General features: G+C 38.6%; 1 protein-coding gene, 1 long non-coding RNA gene and 1 other non-coding gene across 5 annotated transcripts in view; 2 read left to right on the plus strand and 1 right to left on the minus strand.

The window, feature by feature from the left end:
- Window positions 1–6,868: 6,868 nt before the first annotated feature.
- Window positions 6,869–12,285, plus strand: LOC130708239 (uncharacterized). Of its 2 annotated transcripts, XR_009008354.1 has the most exons (5): window positions 6,873–7,288; window positions 7,539–7,583; window positions 7,801–7,991; window positions 11,254–11,502; window positions 11,626–12,285. It is a non-coding gene; the product is annotated as an uncharacterized LOC130708239 (long non-coding RNA). The 2 variants fall into 2 exon arrangements; XR_009008353.1 differs by having other exon boundaries at window positions 6,869–7,288; window positions 7,801–11,502.
- On the plus strand, window positions 7,339–7,469 carry LOC114236491 (small nucleolar RNA SNORA24). Its single transcript, XR_003622436.1, has one exon. It is a non-coding gene; the product is annotated as a small nucleolar RNA SNORA24 (small nucleolar RNA).
- Window positions 8,173–26,833, minus strand: part of PRSS12 (serine protease 12) — an 82,718-nt gene continuing 64,057 nt past the window's right edge. The window contains exons 10-13 of one of the 2 annotated variants that reach the window (XM_057546736.1): window positions 25,596–25,674; window positions 24,751–24,873; window positions 12,280–12,560; window positions 8,173–10,522 (exon numbers count right to left, since the gene is read on the minus strand). In XM_057546736.1, coding sequence (XP_057402719.1) covers window positions 10,215–10,522; window positions 12,280–12,560; window positions 24,751–24,873; window positions 25,596–25,674 — 791 coding nt within the window. In that variant the 3' untranslated portion in view covers window positions 8,173–10,214. Of the gene's footprint in view, window positions 10,523–12,279; window positions 12,561–24,213; window positions 24,251–24,750; window positions 24,874–25,595; window positions 25,675–26,833 lie in introns of those variants that run through there. The other variant, XM_057546737.1, reaches the window with a different exon arrangement.

Raw genomic sequence — 26,833 nt, forward strand, 5'->3', positions numbered from 1 at the left:
TGTTGCCTAGAAATATTACAAATGGTGAAAGTTTCATTAGTCTGAGTCTCTAAATGGCCAAGAGCATTACAAGAAACAAACCTTTGTGGTTTTAAGCCACAAAGACTTTGGATTGTTCATAACTGCAACACAACCTCACCCATTCTGATTGTGGCAGTTTTAACTGGTGTTGACAAATATTTACATTCCCCTCTTTAAGAGATGGAGCTTAATTTCCCTCCCTTTTTGTGTGAGCTGAAGTTAATAACTCATTTCTAACAAGTGATGGCATGTAACTTCTCAGACTAGGTCTGAGAAAAACATTAGGACTGTCTCTTGGATCACTCACTTTGGGGAAAGCCAAACTGCTGTAACTTGAGGACACTCGAGCAGACCTATGGAGATCCACATGCTGAGGAGTTGAGGCCTCCTGCCAACTATTAGCATTAGCTTGCCAAGCTCAGGAGTGAGCCACCTTGGAAGAGGATCCTACAGCCCCAGGCAACATCCTGAATGCAACCTCAAGAGATACACTAAGACAGCTTAGCTGCTCTTGGATTCCTGATCTGCAGAAATTGTACAAGATGATAAATGCTTACTGTCTTAATCCACCATGCTTTAGGCTAATTTGATACACAGCAATAGATAACAAATACATTGAATGATATAGAAACACACTAAAAATTGAACACTGAGGATAGAATGAAATCAAAGGTAGCTCCTAGGCTTTGAGCTTTGAAAAATCTGGAAAAATTGTGATATCACTGACTGTAAATTACTCAACTCCATTGTATTTTTGAGGCAAGGGCCATGTCTGCTCAACAAACATTTGCTGGAGTCTTGTAAATGTTTAACAACTGAAAAAAGTGTTCAGAACTGAAAAAAATATTCCACTACAGATAGGGGAGAACTCTCATCTCCTCTTGTCTAGACACTATACTTCTATTACAATTTTGTTCCCAGTAGTATCACATTGCTAGTACACACCAACTGCAAGCTTAAGTTCCCAAAGTATTTTAAGATGACAGTAAGCCCACAGGCGATTTCCTGACTATATTTCCTCCCACTTATCTCAACAGTCATATGAGAGATGTGCAGTTATGCTACTTTTGTTTCCCTGATGATTACCATAGTTTCTACACTAAAACCCTAAAAGGAAAAAGGGAGAAGTAGTATAGTTGAAGAATGAGTATTCTATAATGAACGGTTTCAGTTCATGTATCAAATGCAGAATTGAAATATTTTCCAGCCATCGTTTTATCAGTCTAACAGCTTCACCTCACAGTCTACCTTTAAAATCCATAAACTAACCTTTATTTACAATCAATTTTTAATCCTTCTATCTATTACCACATTATCTCTCCTGAGAACTCACTCTAAGCCTCAAAGATTTGGCTTGAACAGTGGCTAAATCTATTAGGTATGATCTCGGAATCCCCCCAAATTTAGAAATATTGCCATCTTAGCCACAAATTGCACACTAACAGTAGACAAAAACCATCACTAAAGCACCACTTGTTAAAATGAAAACAGACTATAAAGTTATGACTTTTATTAAGCTTTATTTTTAAACAGTTTCAGATTTACAGAAAAGTTGCAAAAGTGGTACATGGAGTTCCCAGACACCTGTCATCCAACTTCCCCTATTGTTAACATCTTATAATACCGTGTACATCTGTCACAACTAAGAAACCAACACTGGCACATTACTATTAACTAAATTCCACACTCTATTCAAATTTCACCAGTTTTCCATTAATGTCCTTTTTCTGCTTGAGGATCCCAGCCAGGATACAACATTACATTTAGTCATTATGTCTCGTCTCCTCTGGTGTGACAGTTTCACAAACTTTGTTTTTCATGACCACAACAGTTTGAGTACAGTTTAGGGAATTAGTAGAACGTCCACCAATTTGATTTTGTCTGATGTTTTTCTCCTGAGTAGACTGGGGTTAGAGCTTTGCGTAAGAATAACACAGAAGGAGGTGAAGTGTTCTTCTCATCACATCTTATCAGGGTACACACTATCAATATGACTTACCACTGATGTTGATATTGATTACCTGGCTTAGGTAGTATTTGCTAGATTCCTCTACTGTAAAGTTATGCTTTCCCCCTCTTGCCTTACCCTACCCTTTGAAAGCAAGTCACTAATCACAGCCCATACTCAAGATGATGTTGGGGTAGGAAAGGGGGATTAAACTTTATCTCCTGGAGAGAAGTGACTTTTTAAAATAAATATAAAATTTACTCAATTCCTGAAGTACATACTGAGTACCTCAAAGCATCTGCTAATGCAATTTAGTGCCCATTTAATGTGAATCACTCTGCTAGGCACTTCAAATAACGGTTAGAAACAGACCTGCATCATGAGGAGTTTACAATATAGTGAAGAAAATATACCACAAGAAAAATGCTAGTTAAGTACTATAATGCTAGTTAAGTCACAAAAAGGGAAAAATCAAATTCAGTTGGAGTTATGAAAAGTTTCATAGAACAAGAGATATTTAAGCAAAGTATTTAAAGCTGACTATAATTTTGACAGATGGAAATTCAACAACCATTTATGATTTTAAAAATCTCAAAAAAGTGCATATAGAGGGAATGTACCTCAATATAATAAAAGCCATATATATCAATCCCATACTTAACATCATACAGTGAAAAGCTAAAAACTTTTCATCTAATATCAGGAACAAGACAAGGATGCCCACTCTCACCACCTTTGTTCAACATAGTATTTGAAGTCCTAGTCAGAGCAATTAGGCAAGAAAAAGAAATAAAAGGTATCCAAATTGGAGAGAAGTAAAACTGTCACTATTTTAGACGACATGATTTAATATATAGAAAACCCAAAGATTCCTCCAAAAAACTGTTAGAACTAATAAACGAATTCAGTAAAGTTGCAGAATACAAAATCAATATACAAAAATCTGTTACATTTCTATACGTTAATAACAAACTATTGGAAAAAGAAATTAAGAAAATAATCCCATTTACAATTGTATCAAAAAGAATAAAATACCTAGGAATAAATTCAACAAGGAGGTGAAAGACCTGTACACTGAAAACTATAATACACTGATGAAAGAAACTGAAGACACAAACAAATGGAAAGATTATCCATGCTCATGGATTGGAAGAATATTGATATAACATCCATACTATGCAAAGCAATCTACAGATTCAATGCAATCCTTACCAAAATTCCAATGGCATTTTTCACAGAAATAGAACAACAAACCTAAAATTTGTATGAAATCACAAAATACCCCAAATAGCCAGAGCAATCTTGAGAAAGATGAACAAATCTGAAGGCATCATGCACCCTGATTTCAAACTATACTACAAAGCTTGAGTGATCAAAACAGCATGGTGTTGGCACAGAAAGAGACACATAGATCAAAGGAACAGAATACAGATCCCAGAAATAAACCCACACATATGCAATGAGTTAATTTATGACACAGGAGCCAAGAATATACAATAGGGAAAGGACAGTCTCTTCAATAAATGGTGTTGGGAAAACTGGAAAACCACATGCAAAAGATTAAAAATAGGCCACTATCTTACACCATACACAAAAATGAACTCAAAATGGATTAAAGACTTGAATGTAAGACCTGAAACCATAAAACTCCTAGGAGAAAACATAGGTGGTAAGCTCCTTGACATCAGTCTTGGTGATGATTTTTTTTTTTTTTCAGTGCCGTATAGCATGTGGGAACTTAGTTCCCTGACCAGGGGTTGAACACATGCCCCCTGCATTGGAAGCACATAGTTTTAACCACTAGACCACCAAGGAAGTCCCTTGGAGATGATTTTTTGAACCTGACCCCAAAAGTACAGGCAACAAAAGCACAAATAAACAAGTGGGGCTACATCAAACTAACAAGTTTTGGCACAGCAAAGGAAACCATCAACAAAATGAAAAGGCAGCCTACTGAATGGGAGAAAATATTTGCAAATCATATATCCTGCTAAGGAGCTAATATCCAAAATATATAAAAACTCATACAACTCAATAGCAAAAACAAACAATACAATTTAAAAAAAAATGGGCAGAAGATCTAAATAGACATTTTTCCAAAGACATACAAACAGCCAAGAGGCACTTGAAAGGATGCTCAATGTCACTAATCATCAGGAAATGTACATCAAAAATATAATGGAAAAAAAAAATATAATGAGATATCACCTCACACATGTTAGTATGGCTATTATCAAAAAGACAAGGAATAACAAGTGTTGGTAAGAATGTGGAGAAAAGGGAACCCTCATGCACTGTTGGTGGGAATGTAATTGGTGTGCAGCCACTATGGAGAACAGTATGAGGGTTCTTCAAAAAAATTAAAAGTAGAACTAGAGGGTGATCCAGCAATTCCACTCCTTGGTATTTACTCAAAGAAAACAAAACACTAACTCAAAAAGATATATGCACCCCCATGTTCACTGCAGGGTTATTTTCAACAGCCAAGATATGGAAACAACCTAAGTGTCCACTGATGGATGAATGAAAAAAGAAGATGTGGTACACACACACACACACACACACACACACAAAGGAATATTATTAAGCCAAAAAGAGGATGAAATCTTGCCATTTGTGACAACATGGATGGATCTTGAGGGTATTATGCTAAATGCAGTACATTGGACAGAGAAAGACAAACACTGTATGATCTCACTTATATGTGGAATCAAAAAAACAACCACCACCACCACCACCACCCATAGACTCATAATATAAACTGCCAGTTATAAAATAAGTAACTCCTGGAGATGTAATATACAACATAGTGACTATAGTTAATAACAGTGTATTGCACATTTGAAAGTTACTAAGAGAGTAAATCTTAATTCTCACTGCAAGAAAAAAGAAATGTAACTATGTATGAGGATGGAGGTTAACTAGACTTACTGTGGTGATCATTTCACAATATATACAAATATCAGATCATTATGTTGTACACCTGAAACTAATCTAACATTATGTCAACTACAGGAAGAAAAAAAGAAAATAGATGGAAAGACATTCAAGATGAAGAAAAGAGCATAAACAAAATATGAGGGTTCTCTCTCTCTCCCTCTCTCATTCATCCAGTGTTTTAGCACTTTAACCCAACACATTCATTTTAAGATCTTCACTAAGTCTTACTAGGTTAGCATAAGTGAATGGGGTTAGGGGCTATATTGAGTCCCCTCGAAATTCATTATGCTTAAGTCCTAAACCCCCAGTACCTCAAAATATGACTATATTTGGAGATAAGGTCTTTAAAAAAATAATTAAGGTTAAAAGAGGTCATTAGGACAATATGACCGGTGTCCTTATAAGAAGATATTAAGTTATAGATAGGCACAGAGAGAAGAGGATGTGAAGAAACAGGCCCATCTACAGGCCAAGAAGAGGTCTCTGAAGAAACACACCTGTGGACACCTTGATCTCAGACTTCCAGTCTCCAAAATTATGAGAAAATAAATTACTGTTGTTTAAGACATCCTGTCTGTGGTATTTTGCTAGACCAGCCTAGCAAAACAACACATGCTCAGTTAGAGATTCTAAATCAAATCTAATGCGGCAAAATTCCCCACTGTGATTTGTTATTTAAACCTTATTATTGAGTAGTTCTTTCAATTCACTAGTATCATGAAGAGAGTAAAGTAAGGTGAAGAAAGGAAAAAGTGAGCCTTAAAAACAACTTTAGTTCTTTCAAATTTTATGCCCTATAAACTTGTCCATTCCAACCCTAACCATAACAGAAATTTTTGCCCTAAATTCTTTCCCCTAGAAAAGTTTGTAGTGTTCATGAAGCTTCACAGATCTCTCTTGTAGCACTTTATTCACCAGATCGCTTGATAACATTATCCCTGACAGCAACTGCTGCAACACAGGGCCCCAAATGGTCCACTACTAAGTAAAAGCTTCACCTCGATCCACCTTTTTGTCTCATACCGTAGGAAAATTAAAAGGGAAATAGAAAATAAATTTAAATGGCATTTAACAAGCACGTATCTAGGACTAAAAGTATTCCTAAACGTCTGTAACTCCCCTTTTAAAGAAATAGACCTACCATTTATTTAGCTGCACCCCCAAAGAAACGTACAACAGGGAAGTTAAAACCCAGGTGTCCACTTGCAAGAGTCAACAGAAGCTCTGGAGCGGCTACATTGTGGACCACAAACCACGGGTCCGAAGGCAACACGGGAAACGTTCACACACGCATGTAAAAGGGTCTCCCGCACGCTCGTCCGGTCTAATACCCTTTCCTTTTCCTAATCTTGTGTTTACAAAATCGTCTGGCAAGGCTTTCAGCAGAGTGCAAATACTCCTAAGAGATTAGACTCCCTCAAAACAAAACAAAAACTGATTGCAGACCACTGACACCTGCGCTTCAGGAACAGCAATGTCGGCGGAACACGGGAAGATACGGAGTTTTTTAGCAGAGAGACCAAAAAAAAAAAAGTCAGCTAGTTCCATGAAAATCAACCAACCAAAAGGTTAAGAAGCAGAGAACTATCGAACCTGGTGCTTTGGTAACAAGGGTGACTTCTAAAGTAACTCTCTAACAAGACAGCCCTTCCGCCTTCTTCACTCAGCGGACGCGCTAGTCCGACAAGATTTCCTGGTTTCGCGAGAACTTTTGGCAGCTCTGAATGCGCACGCATCAGAGTCGGCGGCCACGTGAGCAGCCCAGATCTAGCGCGGGGGGCGGGGGCGAGGCGGGGTGGAGAAGCTTAGGAAGGGGAGGGGCCATCAGGAAGGCGGTGGCCAACGGATGGGGTGGAACCTCAGCGGAGCTGGGAGGGCGGGGCGGAGGGAGAAAGCGCGTAGGCCCCGCCCCTCGCGGCGCTTCCCCGGAATAGCGTCACCCGCTCTATAAGAGAGCGTGTGGCGAAGGATTCGGCCTTTTACATCCGGGAAGCGTCGAGTTTAGGTTAAGGTACGGCGTCGTGTTTCGTGCGCTAAAATACTTGAGACAGAACTTTTCGGCCAAGTTTAAAATGCAGGAGATGCAACAGTCTTGTAGAAGTAGATCGACGTCAGCTTGGAAAACCTCTAGGTTCAAACGCCTGAGTGGACTTAAATGTTCATTGATTCTCGGAGCAGCCACGTTCAGCCGGGGGCGCTGAGTCGGAAAACTAGCGCGCGTGGGCCGTGGGCCTTCCGGCAAAGTTTAAATGCAGCTGATGACTCCGGTGAAGAAGGTCGTTAGTTCCGCTGTTGGTGTCATGTGGCCATCTTGAATCTACTCCGCCACTATTAAATAGTAACACCGCATCCTGATAACCCGCCAGTTTGATCCAGGTGGTGAGTAGTATCTGTAGTTGTCCTTGCTGGTCTTTTCTGGGATCATGAATCTCCATGTATCTTTGGGACCTGTCAGCTGTGGCAGTCTCCCTTCCTAGCCATGGAAGAGCATATTCTTGTTTATTGGCAAAGCTGTCACCATTTAATTGGTATCAGATTCTGACTTGCACAAGTAACATTCTTCACTTTAAAAATCTGGAGGGTACGGGGTTATTGGGCAAACATCTAACTATTGTTCAAATGTTTTTAGGAAGCTGAGCTAATTGTTCCAATGGATGATGGAAAACATAACAAGGTACGTTCCTGTCTTTATATATATATATTTCTGAATCTGGAACCCTTAGTGCTAAGGATTTGGAAGGCCAAAATTGGCATATTTTGCTGGCATTTTGTAATTTAAAAGAGTAAATAGCCAACTGAATAGAAAGTAACTGAAGTAGCTGCTAAGACTCAGCACCATGAGGTAAGTACACAAATTAGAGTTTTATAAAGCTGGTTTTCTTCTCTTGCAGAAGTCAAGAAATCCAAAGCGATATGGGTGAAGTCTTACTTAGCATCCTGAAGTACACTGCCAAATGTGATTTTAAATCTCAAGTATGGTATTTAAATGGAGAATAAATAAGTGCTTCCTTGCTATATCAATAAAATGCTTGATTTGTACAGATGTCAGTGTTCCCTGACTGAATGACCAATAAGTGCAAAGGTAACTACAAGTAGTGAACAGGCTGTCTCCTGTTCCACTGTTGTGGAGCTCGAGCAGAAGTAACATGAATTAATATTGTTGTGTAAGGTATTATTTGGGGAAAACTCTTACACATAAAAACCAGTTTACCCCTGAGGAAGAGAGCAGGGTCATTTAATACCACACAGAAGATTAAGGAAACTGCACGGTGAAAAGCTATGCACTTTATTTACACAGATGTGCACTGAACACTTGCATCTTTAAAACTCACACTTAACATTTAACAAGAAAAAAAATTAAGCTATAATAAAGGCATATTTTATGAACCAAGCATTCTACCTCAAGGTTGAGCAAACTGCAGGCCATCTGTTGACAATCTGTTCTTTAAGTTTGCCATCCTCTGGTCTAGTTAAAAAGCCAATATAAATGTTTGCATCAGCACTGTAGTTCAATTACAAGGATGGCCCATGAGAAACTTTCAGGAAGATAAATTTTCTGGTTTTTCCCAAGCCCTTGTGCACCGTCCATAGCTGTCATCTCTATATGTAAATGCAGAGTTTTTCCTTTATCAAAGTCATGAGTGTTTAGAAAACGTTTTAATGCTATTCTACTTGAACTGCATTGCAGTTCTGCAAAGTAGTAAACTATAAAGCACTTTCAGGTTAGCACCAGTTTTTTTACATAGCTCAGAATTTACAAAAGGGATGCAATATGATACAGAAGGGAAAGGGATGGAGGTGAAGTCCCTCCATGGTGAGTTAGCCATTTAAGAGGATTACTTAAGCATTCTTAATCCTATAGTTTGCACTTCACCTTTTTTTACTACCTGGGATTTTGGGAAGGACTCATGATAGCAGTCATGTCACCTCTGATAAGGATTACTCAAGTATCCTGAGGGCTTAGCTTTTATATTTGGGCAAAGATTTTGTGCTGCTACCAAGAATGCCCTGTAGGACACATAATAAGCAGCTATCCCTTAACTCCTTTGGGAAACAGCCAGAGGGAAAACTTACCTTTAGACAGGAGAACCATGGGTTAGAGGGGTGGGAGGAGATGCTCTTGTCTGCATTGGGACTCTTCCTGTTCTGGAGTTTGGATTCAAAGCCTTTCAACAGCTGTCTCATCTTGGCCTCTGCCTGTTAACCCATTTGAAAACTAGAAATACTATAAAATCTTACCTACCTTTTATAAATTGTCAATGAGGTGCATAGCCACCTAGCACATAAGTGGTATATGGATTAAACATAACAGTTATTTTAGACTTTCCCATACTATTGACAGGGAAAGCATTTTTAAGTCTATTTTTATTAGATGGGACTGTATCAGGATAGTCTGCAGGTTTAAGTTAGTTACCAGAAAGTTGCAATAGGTGGCACTCTTAAATCATGGTCGGGAAAACAGTGTGATGCTAAGGAAAAAAACATTTTTGTTTTACCAAGCTGTAAATTTGAAGTGATTAAAAGTAATCAAGCAGATTGAATTAGGTTGTGCATTAAACAATTTGAAGGCATTCTTTATTATGTTATCAGGAATGCTGAATTGTGCTAACAACATACAAGGTAGCTAGAATGTTTTTCTCTTTAGTTGCCATAGTGCTTGGTACAAAGGCTTCATTCAGGAATGTATTGTGACAATGATATTCCTTTCCAGTCTGTTTATAATAGAATTCCTTTATCTTTTTTGGCCTTCAGTTTTCTCACGAAAGGCCAGAAAGATGTGGTCTGATTTTTTTTATCAGCCTAAGGAAAAAAATCTGAGCTTAAGAAATTACATGAACAGAAAACAATGCCACTCTTATTTTGAGTATAGTAAAGAGTATTTTCTTTGTGTGTCAAATGTAGGCTCTTTATATGAATATATACCATACTGATTCAGTTATAAAGGAGTTCTCAATCCAAATAAATGTAAAAACAGCCTGACTGCACAATCAATATACAAAAGTCTGGAGAATGCTGAGAAATAGGCAGAGACAAGACTCATAAGAATAATGAATTTAGTGTCCATTAAACTAATTTGGGTAGGCGACAATGCTAAATAAGGATAATGATTACTACACTGAGGTATCTGTAACCAAAATGTTCACATCACACATTCTCAAGCAGCAAAGGGGTACACAGTTCTTATCACAACACAAAACACAGAAATACGGATCTCCACTCCCATTAGTTGGCATCTGGCTAAATGCTAATGTTGGAAAGTTTCCAACAGATTCTTTAAATATTTTCTTGAGGTTTCCATGAAGGATTACAGTTTGGTGACACTTTTTATCCAAGGTACAAAGGCTGAGACTTTGGTATAAACACCAGGGGAATCCTTGACTCCACAGCCATATCCCCAGGAGGTCACCCCATATACAACCCAGCTCTCTCCTGGCCGTTCACACATGAGTGGTCCTCCGCTGTCTCCCTGGCAGCTGTCCACACGTTTGTGTTCATGGAGGTTTCCAGCACAGAGCATCCTTCCTGTAAATCGACCCTTATAACGGTCTTCACAAAACCTCTTGGGAAGTAAGGGGATGGCTGCTTGTTGTAGAGTTCTTGAGTAGGCTCGTCCTATGCAGGCCAAATAATTGAATTAGATTTCAGGTAAAGATCGTAGCAAAAAGAGCTACATTTAACAGTTTAATGAACATTTAATAGCCCTATTAAAAAGCCCTATTGTGGCATTAGTGTAGTTTAAGTGAGTGATAACTATAAATGGTATTTTTTTTATTGTTTGCACTTAACCATACTCTAACCCTTCACTATTCTGTTTCTCAGTACTGCATTTTTTGAAGAATACTTTTAGTAACACTTACGGACTTGCCCAGTAGAAAAAGGTAACCTACAGAAAGCACATTTGTGCAGGCTTTAGAATTTGAATTCTCTATATTAAAACAGTGAGGGTGTATTCATGCTGGTTCTGTATTAGCAAATCCACTGCTCTAGGACTCATCTACTTCACTGACTTTTGAGGATTAATTATAAATAACAATTCTATATAAGCACATAAGGTGGCAATTACTATCCTCAAGAGAAACATGGTATTTCATAAAGATGATTCAGAAACAACATTCTTACATAGAAACAGGCTGAAGTTTAACCACTTGTTAACGTATTCTATTTACTAGTAAGCCACTCATTCTCTGTTTAGTGGCTAAAATGTATAATTGATAGGTTCTCCATGATAGCCTTTTCTTGGATCTAAACTCCACATTATTCTCCAATCCAATTTACTCAACTGGAGTGATTCATCCATAATAAAACATTCCGTAAAATTTACTTTCTTTGTCATCTCTATTCAGATGTAGTGTCTAAAGGGAGGTGATTGATTCACTTCCCTGATGAAGTAATAATTCCAGCAGCTGTACTCCAGCCTTCAGTTTGCCTCACAGATCAGCATAGCGTCGTGAGAAGGCATGTACTCTGCCCTGATTCTATTATATCATCCAGGAAATGTTTCCACTTAAGGTTTATCTCAGGATTGGTCGCAGAGCTTTTTCAGTACTGTATATCTGCTACAGATGTTCTACATTTTGCTGCTATGAAATAACGTAAGTTTAAAGCCCAGATTTAATGTAGCATGGGATAAAATGAAAACAAATACTTATATTTACTAAATATAACCTTATTGAAATTATCACCTGTAGAAATACTTATTTGATGTTCTTTTTCAGTGTTAATTACTTTTAATGGAGAGCAGTCAACCCAATCATTTCTCCTTAGTAGTCATTTGTGAGTCGAGCCCTAATCCAGGTGAGACCTAGATGTTTCGAAGACCATCCTGAGCAAGCACTAGCTGATGTTAACTCTAGCAAGACAATACAGAAAGCTGTTCGCCTGAGAAGAGCACAAGCTGAACACCATCCTGCTCGGGGACGGGGCAGGTGGGAAGAATAGAAGGGGGTTGTGGAAGGAGAAACCCAAGTGAGCTGGATCCCTCCACTTGAACCTCAGCAGCTCTGATTTTTGTTCTTCATTTAGGAATTCTGCATAAGATTTACTTTGATAAAGGGCTCCATTACAAAGAAACCATCAAACACCAAAGCCCTTTGCTGGGGTAGCTACATCAAAGTCATTAGGAAAACTTTTTAACATAGAGACAGCTAGGCGCAAGTCCTGAGTAGGGTCCAAGTTCTAATGGGAACCACAATACCCTCAGGGTATGAATCCAGATTACATGCATGCATCTCACACATGGTGGAATTTCCAAACAACTAAGCCTGAAACCCTTTTAAGATTTTGCTACCCTCTGTACACCCAGATGTATGGACAATCCCAGACACAAGCAGGTGCCCAGATTTTAATTGTTTCTTTGGGTTATTTGTTACCTGTGTCTCCCCATCCTGTTATGTAACAATTGGAGGCTGTTTTCTGTGGCCTCTCCCTCCGGAGTGGCAAACAGGCTGGCAGAACGTGGCTGCTGAATCTGGCACATTGTTCTTCTGGTCCTTGTAACCTAACCAGGGCGATGTCGTAGTCACTGCTGTCTGGCCGATACTCCCGGTGAATCACAATCTGCTGAACTCCAATTTCTTCTTCAAACTCCTCCGGCACCAGAGTATGATAATCCCCAACCCGAACAGCATAGTTCCTAGTGCTGTTACCATACCTGGGAGGCAGAGAGAGCTAATGGGAGGCTTGTTTCAAGTGTTGTGAATTGGTAACTGTCAGCCAGGAAGGTTAACAGAGATGCTTGTAAGCCTTTCTTCCAAATCATTAATCCCTTTTATAAGTTTAACCTTCCTTTCCATTTCTCTGATCCCACTGCTCTCAGTCTCACACTCTAAGCCCACTGTCATCACTTTTTTTCTTCATCCATTTCACTATTTAACTCAGGTTATCACTAACTTTTCTGAGAAAGAGCAAATGTGGAAAGTAAGGGCTAATCACTAACCTGTCATTTCCCCACCATGAAAAAGGATCAAAACAGGAACAAATAGTACAGGGCAAAATTACCATCCTGTGTTTGCTGTCGTCATTTTTCTATCATTTCCAAGATTGTTAGTTCCACGAGGGCAGAAACTATGTCTGATTTAACTCTGTATCCCCCAAAGCACTTAGCACAATCCACTTTACTCCCCTTTTCTGTGAACTGAATGCAAACCAAAACTATCTTCAGGGCAACATACATTCATTATATGCTCTCATCTCTTAAATCTTTGTTCAGACATCACCTCAGTAAGACCTACCTTGACATCTAAGATTGCAACCCACCCTTGCTTATGCTCCCATCCCCCAGCACTCCCAATATCCTTAATCTGCTTTACTTTTCCTTTTTTATTATACACTACTTTCTAACAAATTATTCAATTTACTGTTATTATATTGTTCTCTGTCTCCGCCCCCTCCCCCCCCCCTTGAACAAAAGGTACTCAAGGGCAGGGATCTTTGTGTTCACTGATGAATCTTACACATCGAGAATAGTGATGCCAGTTAAGTAGGAATGCAGCATATGTTTGTTGATCTAGTGAATGAATGAATGTTTATTTTTAATGAATGTGTCTTTTTTCCATAGGAACTATTCAATTAAAACAAATACAATATTTACTTGATTGACAGTTCTCAGCCTGTTTTTCAGCCAACATACCTTGATTCTGATACATCTGCCTAAAGCAGTTTCTCAACCTCAGCACTCCTGACATTTGGGACCAGATTATCATTTGGTGTAAGGGGCTGTGCTGTGCACTGTAGGATGTTTGGAAGCATCCCTGGCCTCTATTCCCTAGATGCCAGTAGCATGCACACTCGCATACACACACCCAGTTTGACAACCAAAAATGTCTCCAGACATTGCCAAATATTCCCTAGGGTGCAAATTGTCCCCACTTGAGAACCGCCGACCTAAAATACATCATCCAACCCACCTCCTGATCACTTCCTCTTTCTCACTGAAGAGTATAGCACCTTGCTCGCTTCCCCTCTATAGCTACTTAAAACATTCTCAATGACTTAATTCCCAGCACCTTTCCCTTTTAGTTCCCTAACCTCCTCACCTGCAGAGAGTGTTTTCTCTACTTGATCTCAGCCCCCCACCTACAGCTCATACTCACCAAATATTACACATTTTTGAAGTCTTGGTTTCAAGCATCTCATCTTGACAGTTTGACATCTCTACTCATACTTAAGTACCTCCTATCTTTACAGTTTTACAGCTCCATCCACAGCTCTTCACTCCCACTGGACTTCAATCCGTCGGCCCCACTAGTTTTTTCATGTCATTCTCACTCTGCTTATGACTTCTTACAAGGCTTGGATTCCATCATCACTCTTTTGCAAAAACTCTCAATCCTTCTTTCCCTGATCTGCCAAAACTCCAACTCTGGTTTCATCAACTAACCACCTACTTTCCGCTAGCATCTGACTGTTCAAAGGGAAAAACATACTTTAACAGCTCTCACCTTAATTTTTTTTTTTTAATCAAAACTTCAATATCTTCCACTGGAAACGGGGCCTGTACTTGAATGTGAATTTAGAGAAGTGGTATTCAAAAACTGGAACTTTCTAGTGACTGCCTATTTGAAATAACCTTTCATTTATTCCTATAAAATTTCTGGAAGTTATAAGTTGCTCAAAGATTCTAATAGCCCTAAGTAGGTCTCTGACAACATTGCAATGTATAAAGTGATTTTCTTAACTATGTCAGCTCAAAAAGCTGAACAATGCAACAAAGATGATTTAGCTTATACAATCACCTACTAGTGATCTATGAAACTAATAATTTCCTGTGGTTCCTTGAAGCTCTTCATTTTCAACCTTAAATTATCACATATCTTTAAAGTTCAGAAGGCTTTTCATATATTGTACCTAGAGACTATCTTCTTATGGGTTCCACTTCAAACTTTAAGTTTAGGATTATTTCATATCCTGAAACTCTAAAAAGGAATAGTCATGAAGAATAATCAGATAGTTAAATAACTCTCACTTCTACTTTCTGTGTATTGATACTAATGTATTATAAAAATTCAATATGACTCATTAATATGTTCAGGTTTTAAAGCAAAATCCCAAGTGATTTATGTTTCTAACAAGAATAACTGTCAACGCATCCTTGAAAGTGCTGCTGAAATGTTTCATATATCTTTGGAATGGAATTTAAGAAATTATCTCAAGCTTCACTGTCCAGTACAGTAGCCACATGTGGCTAATGAAGCGCTTGAAATGCAGTTGGTCCAAAATGAGATGTGCTAAAAGTACAAAAATATGCACAAGATTTCAAGTATTTACTATGAAAAAAGAATATAAAATATATTGTTTCTCTAGATAATAAGACTATCAGATATCTCAATTTTATATCCTATTTTGCAATGATATTTTGGATATACTGAGTTAAATGAAATATATCATTATATATAATGATATATATATATATATCAATATATCATTATATAACCAATATACATATGGATGAAGTTAATTTCACCCATTTGGTTTTTTAATCTTTTAATGTGGCTACTAGAAAATTTAAACTTATATATATGATTTGTATTTGTGGCTCACGTTATATTTCTAGTAGATAGCACTGATCTAGAGAAATACTATGGCATAAAGAAGGCATCCTATTTTTTAATTTTTCTTTAATGCAGTTTCTTGTGTTGCTTATAACTTTTAAGCTCGAGTTATGAGACATTCCCTTCATATGTCAACTTTTTATATTTAAGATAATTACATTACTGTTCAACCAAAAAAAAAAAAGTTTTATTGCAACAATATTTTCCATTCTTTGAAAAAGAGCTGTGACACTTAGCTAAAATAATCCTTGCATCTAAACTGGCTATATAAATATATCCTACATTATCTAAAAATTGAGTCTTCAGCCAGTGAACAAAGAAACAGGACATTACTACAGCAAGGAAATTTATTTTTTAAATATCCCAGTTTTAAAGTCTTGGGAAATCTTGCCTTAATGCGTCACTTCATGCCTGGATTACTACAGCAGTCTGCTAAATGGCCTTGCTGCTTCAAGTGTCAACTTTTTCAAGCCATCCTTCACACTGCAGCCAGAGCAATGTTTCTATCGGATAATATAACTACTCTTCTGGATACCCTTCCAGATAGATACCCTTCACTGTCTACATAGTAAAGTTCAAATTCCTTAAATGATATACAAACCCATCCAAGAATGGCCCTTGTCCACCTCTCTGATACCACCCTCGTCCTCGTGTCTGTGTCCCTGTCATTCTGGCCGCTTGAAGAGGTATCTGACAAACCTGTCTTTATTCAGACTATTTGCAATATCATTCCCTCCACCCCTCATCCTAATATGGCAAAAACTGATTTTATCTTTCAAGTCTCAAGATCTCCTAGGAAACTCTTCCTGCCCTCCCCGAAAGCTAGCAAATCCTTCTTTTGAACACTCCCAATAGCACTGTCAGAGCGTTTACAACAGCTTCTACAACTTGTTAAGATGTCAGGTCTCCCCAGTTAAAGGCTCCTTAAGTGTAAAGACCATGTCATGCTCACTTTTGTATCCTCAGCACCAAGCAAAGTGGTTTGCACAGAGAAAGCTCTTAATAAATATATGTTAAATGACTTCTTTTGGAAGACACGTTCTGTTCACATACATACACTCTGATCCCGAACTTACTGAAATGAGACCTCCTCTCACCAATTCCTATGTTATAACAACACCATCACAAAAGTTACTTTTTAAAAAAAGTCTCCACAAAGATCTAATGTTCTCATTAATACTGGCTGTTCATCAGAATCACCTGTACCACTTTTAAGAATACAAATGTCCAGGCCACACAAACTCTGAGAACATTAAATTAATAGGGCTGATGTAGGACCATGGGTGATCCAAATTCACAGTCAGTCTGGAGAACCACTGAACCAAAGACTTAAAGGCACGGGCATAATGCCCGCCTCTTCATGCCTGGAATTTCACTGGGTGAAGTGAGCATCCTAAGAGATGACTACCAGACTGCCATAACACAAACACGTACACATTCCATACTTATACTGTGTTCTCAGGTCAGGTAGATTTCAGCGGGTATTTTTGAGTATACTCCCAAATTAATATGCTCACCAAGCAGGAGTTGATATTAACCTGAGAATAAAAATAAAATATTTACCTGACAAGAAGGAAAAATGCATCATTCTTGTTAAAATGAAGTTCCTTATTAGAATCTATACTTTTAAAGTCGTCCTGATTTAAGAAATGGACCAGCTAAACCCAAGCAGTGATTCCCACACTCCTTTCACTCCAGTTATTCTTAGAATAGATTTATGCTTGGAATTTGAAGAGCATCCGACACAAGACTAGATTAGTTTTCTAACCAAATATTTGTCTTCCAGTGTCACCTCTCCTAGTGAGTGCGATTATATACTTCAGGGATAACACTTTGGCTGAGGTTACCAGTATGATTTTGGACTTTGAAATCATTTTCTATGGTTCTAGTCTTCTCAAGAAAAATGTATCAAGGAATTCTTTTTCAATGCATTTTAAGGTCTTTCTAGTTGAGCTTTTGTTATTTTGATACACTTTATTCAAAAATGCTTCTAAAACAAACATTTCAGGGTTTGGCTGACACGCCATTCAGTTGTTTGCTTTGCTGAAATGCTTTCAACTCCCCCTCAAATAAAAATTGGATGAAATTCCTGGACAAGCTTGAGCAAGAGAGGATCTGAGACAGGGCAGTTAGTAAAATCCACTATTCCAATTTCTCTGAGATTCTGGAATTAAAATAAACTACAATTAAAATTTTCTAGAATTAGAAGAGTTAATTCAGGTGACGGTCATTTTCTTTATGATAGTCATTTTCTTTCTTTATAGATTCATCTCTTCAAAAAGACAGTATTTTACATCAGCCTGTACACATCTGCTACTTCTAGAATCTTTTTTTCTCTGTTGTCTGGATGAAACTCAAAAAGTAGTTGACTGAAATTGCTTGTGTAAATGGTTCCAGTTGCTTATGGAGAAGAGCCTTCTCTGTAGAACCTCGCACTGTCCCTTACATACATGTCGTGTGTGTTCAGGAAATGGTTTTAGCATAGTTGATGGTATTGTGTATATCACCAAAGACCATGTTCTTAAGAACTCTACCATATACTAGGTCATGGTGGAACATATGTTAAGTACCGCACACATTTTGTTCTTAAAAAGAAGTCCCATTAACTCTGTGGCTCATCTTTCTAATTATAATGTCTAATAATTTAGATATTTCTGATTTTCAGAGCAGCAATCTCTGACAATTTCCAGCTTCTTTGGTGATTCTAGGCAAAAAAGTCAGATAAAATCAGGTAAAGCTATATTCTTGATCAAATCAAATTTGCAGTAGAATTACAGAAATGAAAGAATCCTTGTTTTGGGTACATTCTTTCCTCCAAAGTGGTGTTTGTTATCAGAACAAGCAATTAAAAGAAATTAGTTTAACATTCAGGAATTTTTCTCTCAATTATATTGCCATACCACCATAGAGAGAGGGTCATTTTACAGTAGTTGTAGTAATGATTTAAAGTAGAAAATAGTGGGAGTTCACTGGCGGTCCAGTGGTTAGGACTCCATGCTTCCACTGCAGGGGGCAGGGGTTCGATCCCTGGTCGGGGAACTAAGATCCTGCAAGCCACATAGCGTGGCAAAAAAAAAAAAAAAAAAGTAGAAAATAGCAAAAGCAAGCAATTTATATTGTGTAAAATTCATAGGGCAACTGCAGAAAAACTTAATTTATCCAAGTTTCTGCTTCAAACTGCCAATGGGATACTGCATTCCAAAGTCTGTACTAACACTAGGAAAAATGTGAAAAATGGGATAGAAGGCCTTTAAATGGTGATTCACCAACTACCTCAGTTACCCTTGTTAACGTTGGCATAAAAGAATGTTTTGGACACCTCACAATACGTGAAAGCTATGGATGTAGAGCTGGATTACTAGAACTCTGTCAGCCTTCCAGTAAGGTACCCTCATCATACAGAGACAACTCTATAGGAAATGAGTGTAACAGGATGGTGGACGTGAGTAACTGTGTTCTGATCTCATCATCCCCAGGCCATCATTCCTAGATTATTCTGATACAAGGATTACATAAAAGAGTGACTACTCTGTGAAGGCAAAACAAATAAACATAAAAAACTGTCACCCCGTAGAATAAAGTAACACAGACGGCAATAGCAATCTATGCCCATTGTTCAGAATGGCTGTTCAAGAGCACTGGCCTACATCATCACTGCAAGAATTAGGCACTAAAGGAGGCCCCATGAACAAGAAATGATTTTATACATTGAAGTCCAGTAGTTAAAGCAGCAGAGATACAAACAGAAAGGAAACGGGGGTGAGAGAGAGAATTTCAAAATATGAAATCTAGGTCCCCTACCAGTGGGTCTTAAGTTAGACTCCCAAGAAATCTAAAAGAAAGGTAACCTCTCAGAACCTGACCACATTGCTTCTGTACTACAGTGTCTACAATTCCAGAGGAAAGTTATTTTTTGCAAACTTCAGAGTTTCTGATGATTAAAGCAGGGTTGTTTTAATCCAAAGTCCCTGAACCCAGAAGACAAAATTTGGAGTTTGTTCTAATCACTGGTAACTGTCCTTATGGCTGTCAATAAACTTACTGTAATAAAGATATGAGTTGTAGCCTCCTTAGGCACTTCAGAACAAGTCTATGAAATCCGGTAAAGGTTACAAACCAAGTCAGATGAATTTGTAACACCTTTGCAAAACAATTTTCTCCCTACTCACATTAAAAGAGTCTTGCGGTCTATCCAAAGCACATCAAAAAGTTGCATATCATAATCTGCTCCTCTGTTTTTTAATCAGCTGTCTTTTATGCCGCACAGATAATGGGAAGAAACTCAGAATGACGTATGGAAGGAGTTATCTGTTGATCTAGGTTTAAAATACCACCATCCTCTAAAGAGTCCAACATCCTTAAATACACCCACTACCTGGCAACCGAGCCCCCACTTTCATCCTGCATCCATCATTTAGGAGGGTCTAGTGTGTGCCAAGTAATATACGAGACACTTGGTTTATAAACACAAATGAGACCATTACTGACTTGAAGCAATAATCTAGAAGGAGCAAGCCAAGGGAGGAATAATGACATGTAAACAAACAAACCCAAACATGTACCTAAAAAAAAAAAAAAAGACCTTTGAGGAAAGTCAAAAGTCAGATCAAAGTTTTCAACCTCAAGTGGAATTTTTGGGCAATTTCTCAACTTTAATACTTTAAGCCTTGAACCCCTAAGTCTATAACTTTTAGCAGAGAAAGATTTACTTGAAAGAGAAGGAGTCTTGAACAAGAGGAGAAAAATCTAAACGGAACGTACTGAATTATTTTGCTTAGATTCTAAGCCCAAGACAGGCTTCTCCAGTTTCTCTGCAGTTTCCTACCTCGTTTTTCTCCACTAGTCAGTGGGATAAAATCATCCTGAATTCTCTACTTTTGCTAATAATAATCTTTGATTCCTTTTTGTGAACCCCAACATAATAATAGCCAACATTCGTTTTGAATTTTACGGTTTATAGAATACTCATTTGTTCCTCACTGTAGAACGTTATTGTCTTCATTTGATAGATGAGAAAATTGAGGCTCCCAGAGGTTAAAATAATCTCCACACAGTGAAACAATTAACAGTTGGAGGAGCTGGAACTGTAACATTGGTCTTGATGGCCAGATCCAAGTCGCTGGTTACACAGTACCAAGTTCTACTGATTTCTATCAGGGTCTCTACCTTCTCTCCCTCCTTTTCTTTTCTACCTTCTATCTTTATTACAATAGCCTTATAACCAGTCTCCCTCCAGTTCCTACCACAGTGGTTTTAATCACTTGGTAACATGGACCAATTTGAGTCACTCCAGAAAAAGGCACAGAAGCATGTATGCAAATATTTTTCATATAATTTGAAGCTTGTTCACAGACCCCTAGATTAATAACTTTGCTTCCCCCCACCCCAGATCTATCCCATACATCTCCTAAAACTCCTCTTTGATCATATTTCAAGGCTCAAAAACCTTTAGTGGTTTCCCACTGCCTAGTGAATGAAACAGATTCAGTACCCTGGCATTCCAGACCTTTCCTGCTTCTTTACTGTAAGTCCGCTATACAAATTCCAGATCCACGATCCTAGTAACTGGCATCCTTCAAATATGCTTTATGCTTTCTTTCTCACCACTGTGCTCTCAACACGAAACGTTATCTGCCTCCAGCCTCTACCAATACCCAAATCCAGCCTCTCTGCTTGAACAGACTTCATAACAACTCACTCCTCCCACATACAGCCCATCCCAGCTTTGTCTTGTGTTAAAGAAATAAAAAGGAAACAACAGACCTCTTTCCTATGTTAAAATGAAAATTACCTCCCATTAGCATTTGTGGAGTTTGAAGTAACAGGTAATGAATTTAATCTGATTCCACTCACTCTCCCCTTTCTGCTTGCCTTCCTTAGTGCACCATGTCACTTCTTCAGAGGATGGCACTCGGAACTGAGCACAGTTCTCTCTGTTTGATAGCGACAGTGCTTTTGCCCCCGACAGCAGCTTGAGCACAGGACGGAAGAGCAAGCATCTTGTTGTGTGGGCGCTGTTCTGTCAGGGCTGCCCAAGGCTGATTAACTTTGTGGGAAACCACATGGCATCACTGACTCTATTAAGGTTGCAGGATGCTAAAACCCATAAGGTCTTTTCCACGTGTGCTGCATTCAAGCCAGGTTTCCTGAACTAAAGGCAGCATTTTACTTCCTCTTTATTCCACATTACTTTTTATTAGAATCACCCTACCAATATTCTTTCCCACCATGGATCCTATCTTCTAACATATTACGTGTCCCTCCCAATCGCCTGGCATCAAAAAATATGATTAATTTATCATCAGTGTCCTGTTTCAGTTTAGTGATTAATATGTTGAATAGGGCAAGGATAAGTATCCTGTTAACTCCATTATATTCTTCCTCATCATCAGTCTTCAAAAGTCCAGAGCACATTCTATTCTATCCAGGAGCAAGAGGGTCTTAACGTTTAATGTTCATGAGAATCATCAAAGATGATTGATAAAAATGTAACCTCCTGGGTCTTTGCTCCAAAGATTCAGTAGATCTGGGATAGGGGCCCAGAAATCTAGATTTTTAATAAGCTGAATGTATTGGGTTGGCCAAAAGGTTCATTCGGGGTTTCCTGTAACATCTTACAGAAACACCCGAACGAACTTTTTGGCCAATCCAATACCTAATATTGTGGTGAAAAGACCACACTTTTAAAATGGTGCTCTAAACTTTTTTTGATCCTATATGTCTCCCTCCTCTGGGTTCCTATAGCTGCATTAAAAACTCATGGTACCAAGGGTCCTTCCTATCCGTCTTACTCTCCAAGATATTTCTAGCACATGGCACATTCCTGGGAACGTTACAGGCTCAATAACTTTTTGTTAAGTTAATAAATGAATCTTTATTGTCTGTGCCAGTCATGTAACACAGGACTATATTAAACCCACTGGTATATAGGTGAACTCTCAAACTCAATTATTACTGCAGAAATGACAAAGGCTATGTAAAATACAGATTTGTGTCTTCTGCAGCACCTTAAACATGGAATATTACTCCATAATATTTATCAAAATAGACAAGAGGAAGTGAATAGAGATTCTAGAAACAAAGATACATGAGAACTTGGCAAACAACACAGTTGACATAAATCAGCTGGTAAAGAATGGAATGTTTAATTTTAAAAAGTACTGGGAGGGCTTCCCTGGTGGCGCAGTGGTTGAGAATCTGCCTGCTAATGCAGGGGACACGGGTTCGAGCCCTGGTCTGGGAAGATCCCACATGCCGCGGAGCGGCTGGGCCCGTGAGCCACAACTGCTGAGCCTGCGCGTCTGGAGCCTGTGCCCCGCGACGGGAGGGGCCGCGATAGAGAGAGGCCCGCGCACCGCGATGAAGAGCGGTCCCCGCACCGCGATGAAGAGTGGCCCCTGCTTGCCGCAACTGGAGAAAGCCCTCGCACGAACCGAAGACCCAACACAGCCAAAAATAAAATAAATAAATAAATAAAATCAAGTAAAACTTTAAAAAAAAAAAAAAAAAAAAAGAAGAACTTCTGGGGCATATTTCCTATAAAAAAATAAAATAAAAAGTACTGGGAAAACTAACTATCCATAAAGAAAAATATAAAATTAGGTCCCTTCCTTATACCGTATACCATACACACACACACAAAAACTGTAAACAGATTAAAAATCTAAATAGGAAAAGCAAAATTGTAAATTTTTTTTGTAAAAAACTACTATCTTCATATGGGGCTAAAGAAGAATTTTTAAAATAAGATATACAAAGCTTTTATACGACTTTAAAAATTGACACATTAAAATATATTAAAATTAAAACATCTTCACAAGAAAAAGACCTTAAACTAGTGAAAGGACATGCCCCAGATTGAGAAAAGTTATTTGTAACACATAATAACAAAGATTCTGTACAAAGAATATATCCAAAAAAATGTTTAAATCAATTACAAAAGACAATCGAATAGAAAAATAAGCAAAGGATGTGAACAAATAATTCATGAAAGAGGAAGACACTAATCAGGAAAATAGAATTAAAAAGAAATCCAAAAACTCTAAGACTGGCAAAAATTGAAAATGTTGATGGTATCAAGTTGGGGTAGGGATGTGAGGAAACAGGAACTTACACATTGCTCTGATATAAACTGATACAGTTACTTTAGAACGTAAGTTAGTAGTGTCTAGTAAAATTGAACGGCACCCATACTCCAGGACCCAGCACAATGCTCCCACATGTCTGTACCAATGAGACATGTAATGGATATCTAATGCAACATTGTTGTTTAATAATGAAAGAATGGAAACCACCTAACTAACCACCAGTAGGAGAATAAGTAAACTGAGGTTGGTTTCATCTTACAATAGGAGTTAACACTCATATGGCAGTTAAAATCTACATGGATGGATTGTAAATACACAACGAGGCCATATATTTTCACATATGAAAAAATACAAAACAAATTTTTGGTTGTAACAATTTTTCAACACTATGGTACATGTTTTACTTAAAACATTTTATGAGTATTTTTAAGTACACAGAATAATGAAACCCCTTGTACTCATCACCTTGATTCAATAACTATCAAAATTTGCTAAGCAATGGTATACATCTTTAAATACTAAAATTCATGCTGAGGAAATGGCCATTAGCCAGGGCCCACAAAAGAGCAAAGGACAAGGAGAAAGGACCACTAGGTTCTAGTGCAGGTGCTGTCACCATAAGCAGTGTGACTCTGGCACACTGAATCTCTCTGCATGGCTTCCCCGCTGAACTGGGAAAACTTCAGATTGGGCTGATAAAATTCCTGGGACAAATGGAAATAATCAGGATGCAACCTGACAGGTACAAATAGAGAAATCTAAAAGACACAGAACAGCAAGAAGACCCAAAGGTTCTAAAATTCAAATCAAAACACCAAATCAAAACACTAAACCTGGACTCCCTATTCCTTACCATTCATAATCAAATAATCTGAGGTCTCTTCTAGCGATATGGGGATATGATTTCATCCTCAGATATGTCCTTGGGGGAAGCACTAACACAGCTGCCTCCCCTTCAAAAACCGATCTTGTCTTCTCCTTAACTCTAGAGTTTGCTTTAACACCAGGTAGAAAGTAACTTCCTGAGAGCTCTGTTTGCTCCTGATGTTACCCCCTCACTTCCACAGTGCCGCTGGTGGAGACAAGGAAGGCCTATAGCCTGGCTCTGACACCCCAAGTTTCTAGCACGCTGTAGAGCAGGAAGGGATTGGAAGAGCTGGCAAATAAAAGCCACACCGAGTTGTTTGGAAAGGTGGACACATACCTCTTGAAGCAGTGTGCTGCTGTAAGGACCCAGCAGCTACTCAGGAGTGTGGCCCCACAAAGGAGTCTGCCATCTCCATGGGATGACTTGAGCCGGAGGGACACTTGCCAAGGCCAACCACCCCTAAGAAGAAAGTAAGCCACTCATCAATATCCATAAAAGGCCGAAAGGCAAGGACAGTCATCCAGCAAAACAAGGACTTAGAAGGCTTGCAGGTGGGAGGAAAGAAGTAAAAAGGGGACTCTAGGATGTAGACTCCTTTCCTACTTTGAGAATGAATATTCCTACAACTTTGAGCAGACCACCCTGAAGACTTGCCTATAGCATCTGTATGCATCCCACCAAATTCTGACGTTCTTGGAAACAATCTGTGTCTTCTTTATATATCATGATTTGAAGCATATTTTCTCCCTCACCTAAGCAGCCTGAAGAAGTTGTTTTTTGTTTTGGCTTCTGAAATCTTAGTTCCCCGACCAGGGATTGAACCCAGGCCACGGCAAAGAAAGCGCTGAGTCCTAACCACTGGACCGCCAGGGAGTTCCCCGGAAGAAGTATTTAATAAGCAAAGCACTGGTTTTCCACTAGTAAATTCAACAAATAAAAAAAATATATTAAAATGAGTCAAGTCCAAAACAAATATATTCTAAATTAAACGAATTTGTAGTTATACATTTTTTTCAGATTTTCTGTTAAATTAGTTTGTTTCTGCCACATAATTTTTCAGCAACCCATCTATCTCATAAATCAGGGGATAGTGATTTGAAGAACACGGTCTATATAAAGTGAATATAAGTCAAAGGACAGTGAAATTATCAGTGTAATCTGTATTTGAAGAACCTTTTTACCTTAAAGAATTTTTCCCACCAATGATCCGCTTCTGCCGACGGTGCAGTAATCTCAAACCACAAACAGATGAGAGAGACTCTGAAGCAGAAAGAGATTTTTAATTAAACTATCATATTGCTGATAGTGGGGAAAAGACACAAGTGACACATTCCCCTGATGCTTCTTCCTCTGTTTTAAAGTGCTTTTTCTCTTCAAATTGTAGGCTATTTTTCTTATAATAAAAATTAAAATTTTTTTTAAATTTATTTATTTTATTTATATAAATTATTTATTTTTGGCTGCATTGGGTCTTCATTGCTGCACATGGGCTTTCTGTAGTTGCGGCGAGCAGGGGCTATCGTTGCAGGCTTCTCATTGTGGTGGCTTCTCTTGTTGCGGAGCGTGGGCTCTAGGCACGCAGGCTTCAGTAGTTGTGGCTCGTGGGCTCAGAAGTTGTGGCACATGGGCTTAGTTGCTCCGCAGCATGTGGGATCTTCCCGGACCAGGGATCGAACCTGTGTCCCCTGCATTGGCAGGCAGATTCTTAACCACTGTGCCACCAGGGAAGTCCTATCTTATAATAAAAATTGAAAGTTGTTTTCTCATGTAACCAAGGCAACAATAATTCACAAGTAGACAAGGAACTTTATGAGGTTTCCTACAATCAGCTCTGAAGAGGTTTCACAGGCTGCTGAATGATTTGGCCCTGTCTAGTACATCATCCTTGTGGTTCCCACACCTCCTCCTCTGCTGATTATAGAGATTGTTCGGGAGTTCAGAAATATTAAATGAGAGAACTACAAAAGGCAACAATGCTCTGAATTATTTGATTTTCACAGACAACACTCTTCCAAGCCACATACACAAATATAACTCATAAGGCAAAGCACATTCCCAGGATGAAATTCTGACATAAATTTACATTTACTCATATAGCATGTTAATATATGGAAAGGATTTACTAAGCCAATTTAAGTGGCAAATTGTATTTAAGGATATATATAGTCAAACTTCTCAAGATAACAGATTTCGGGGTTCCCTGGTGGCGCAGTGGTTGAGAATCCGCCTGCTAATGCAGGGGACACAGGTGCGAGCCCTGGTCTGGGAGGATCCCACATGCCGCGGAGCAACTGGGCCTGTGAGCCACAACTACTGAGCCTGCGCGTCTGGAGCCTGTGCTCCGCAACGAGAGGCAGCGACAGTGAGAGGCCTGTGCACCGTGATGAAGAGTGGCCCCTGCTTGCCGCAACTGGAGAAA

Source organism: Balaenoptera acutorostrata, chromosome 5, assembly GCF_949987535.1.
Source record: "Balaenoptera acutorostrata chromosome 5, mBalAcu1.1, whole genome shotgun sequence".
NCBI classification, from domain to species: Eukaryota; Metazoa; Chordata; class Mammalia; order Artiodactyla; family Balaenopteridae; genus Balaenoptera; species Balaenoptera acutorostrata.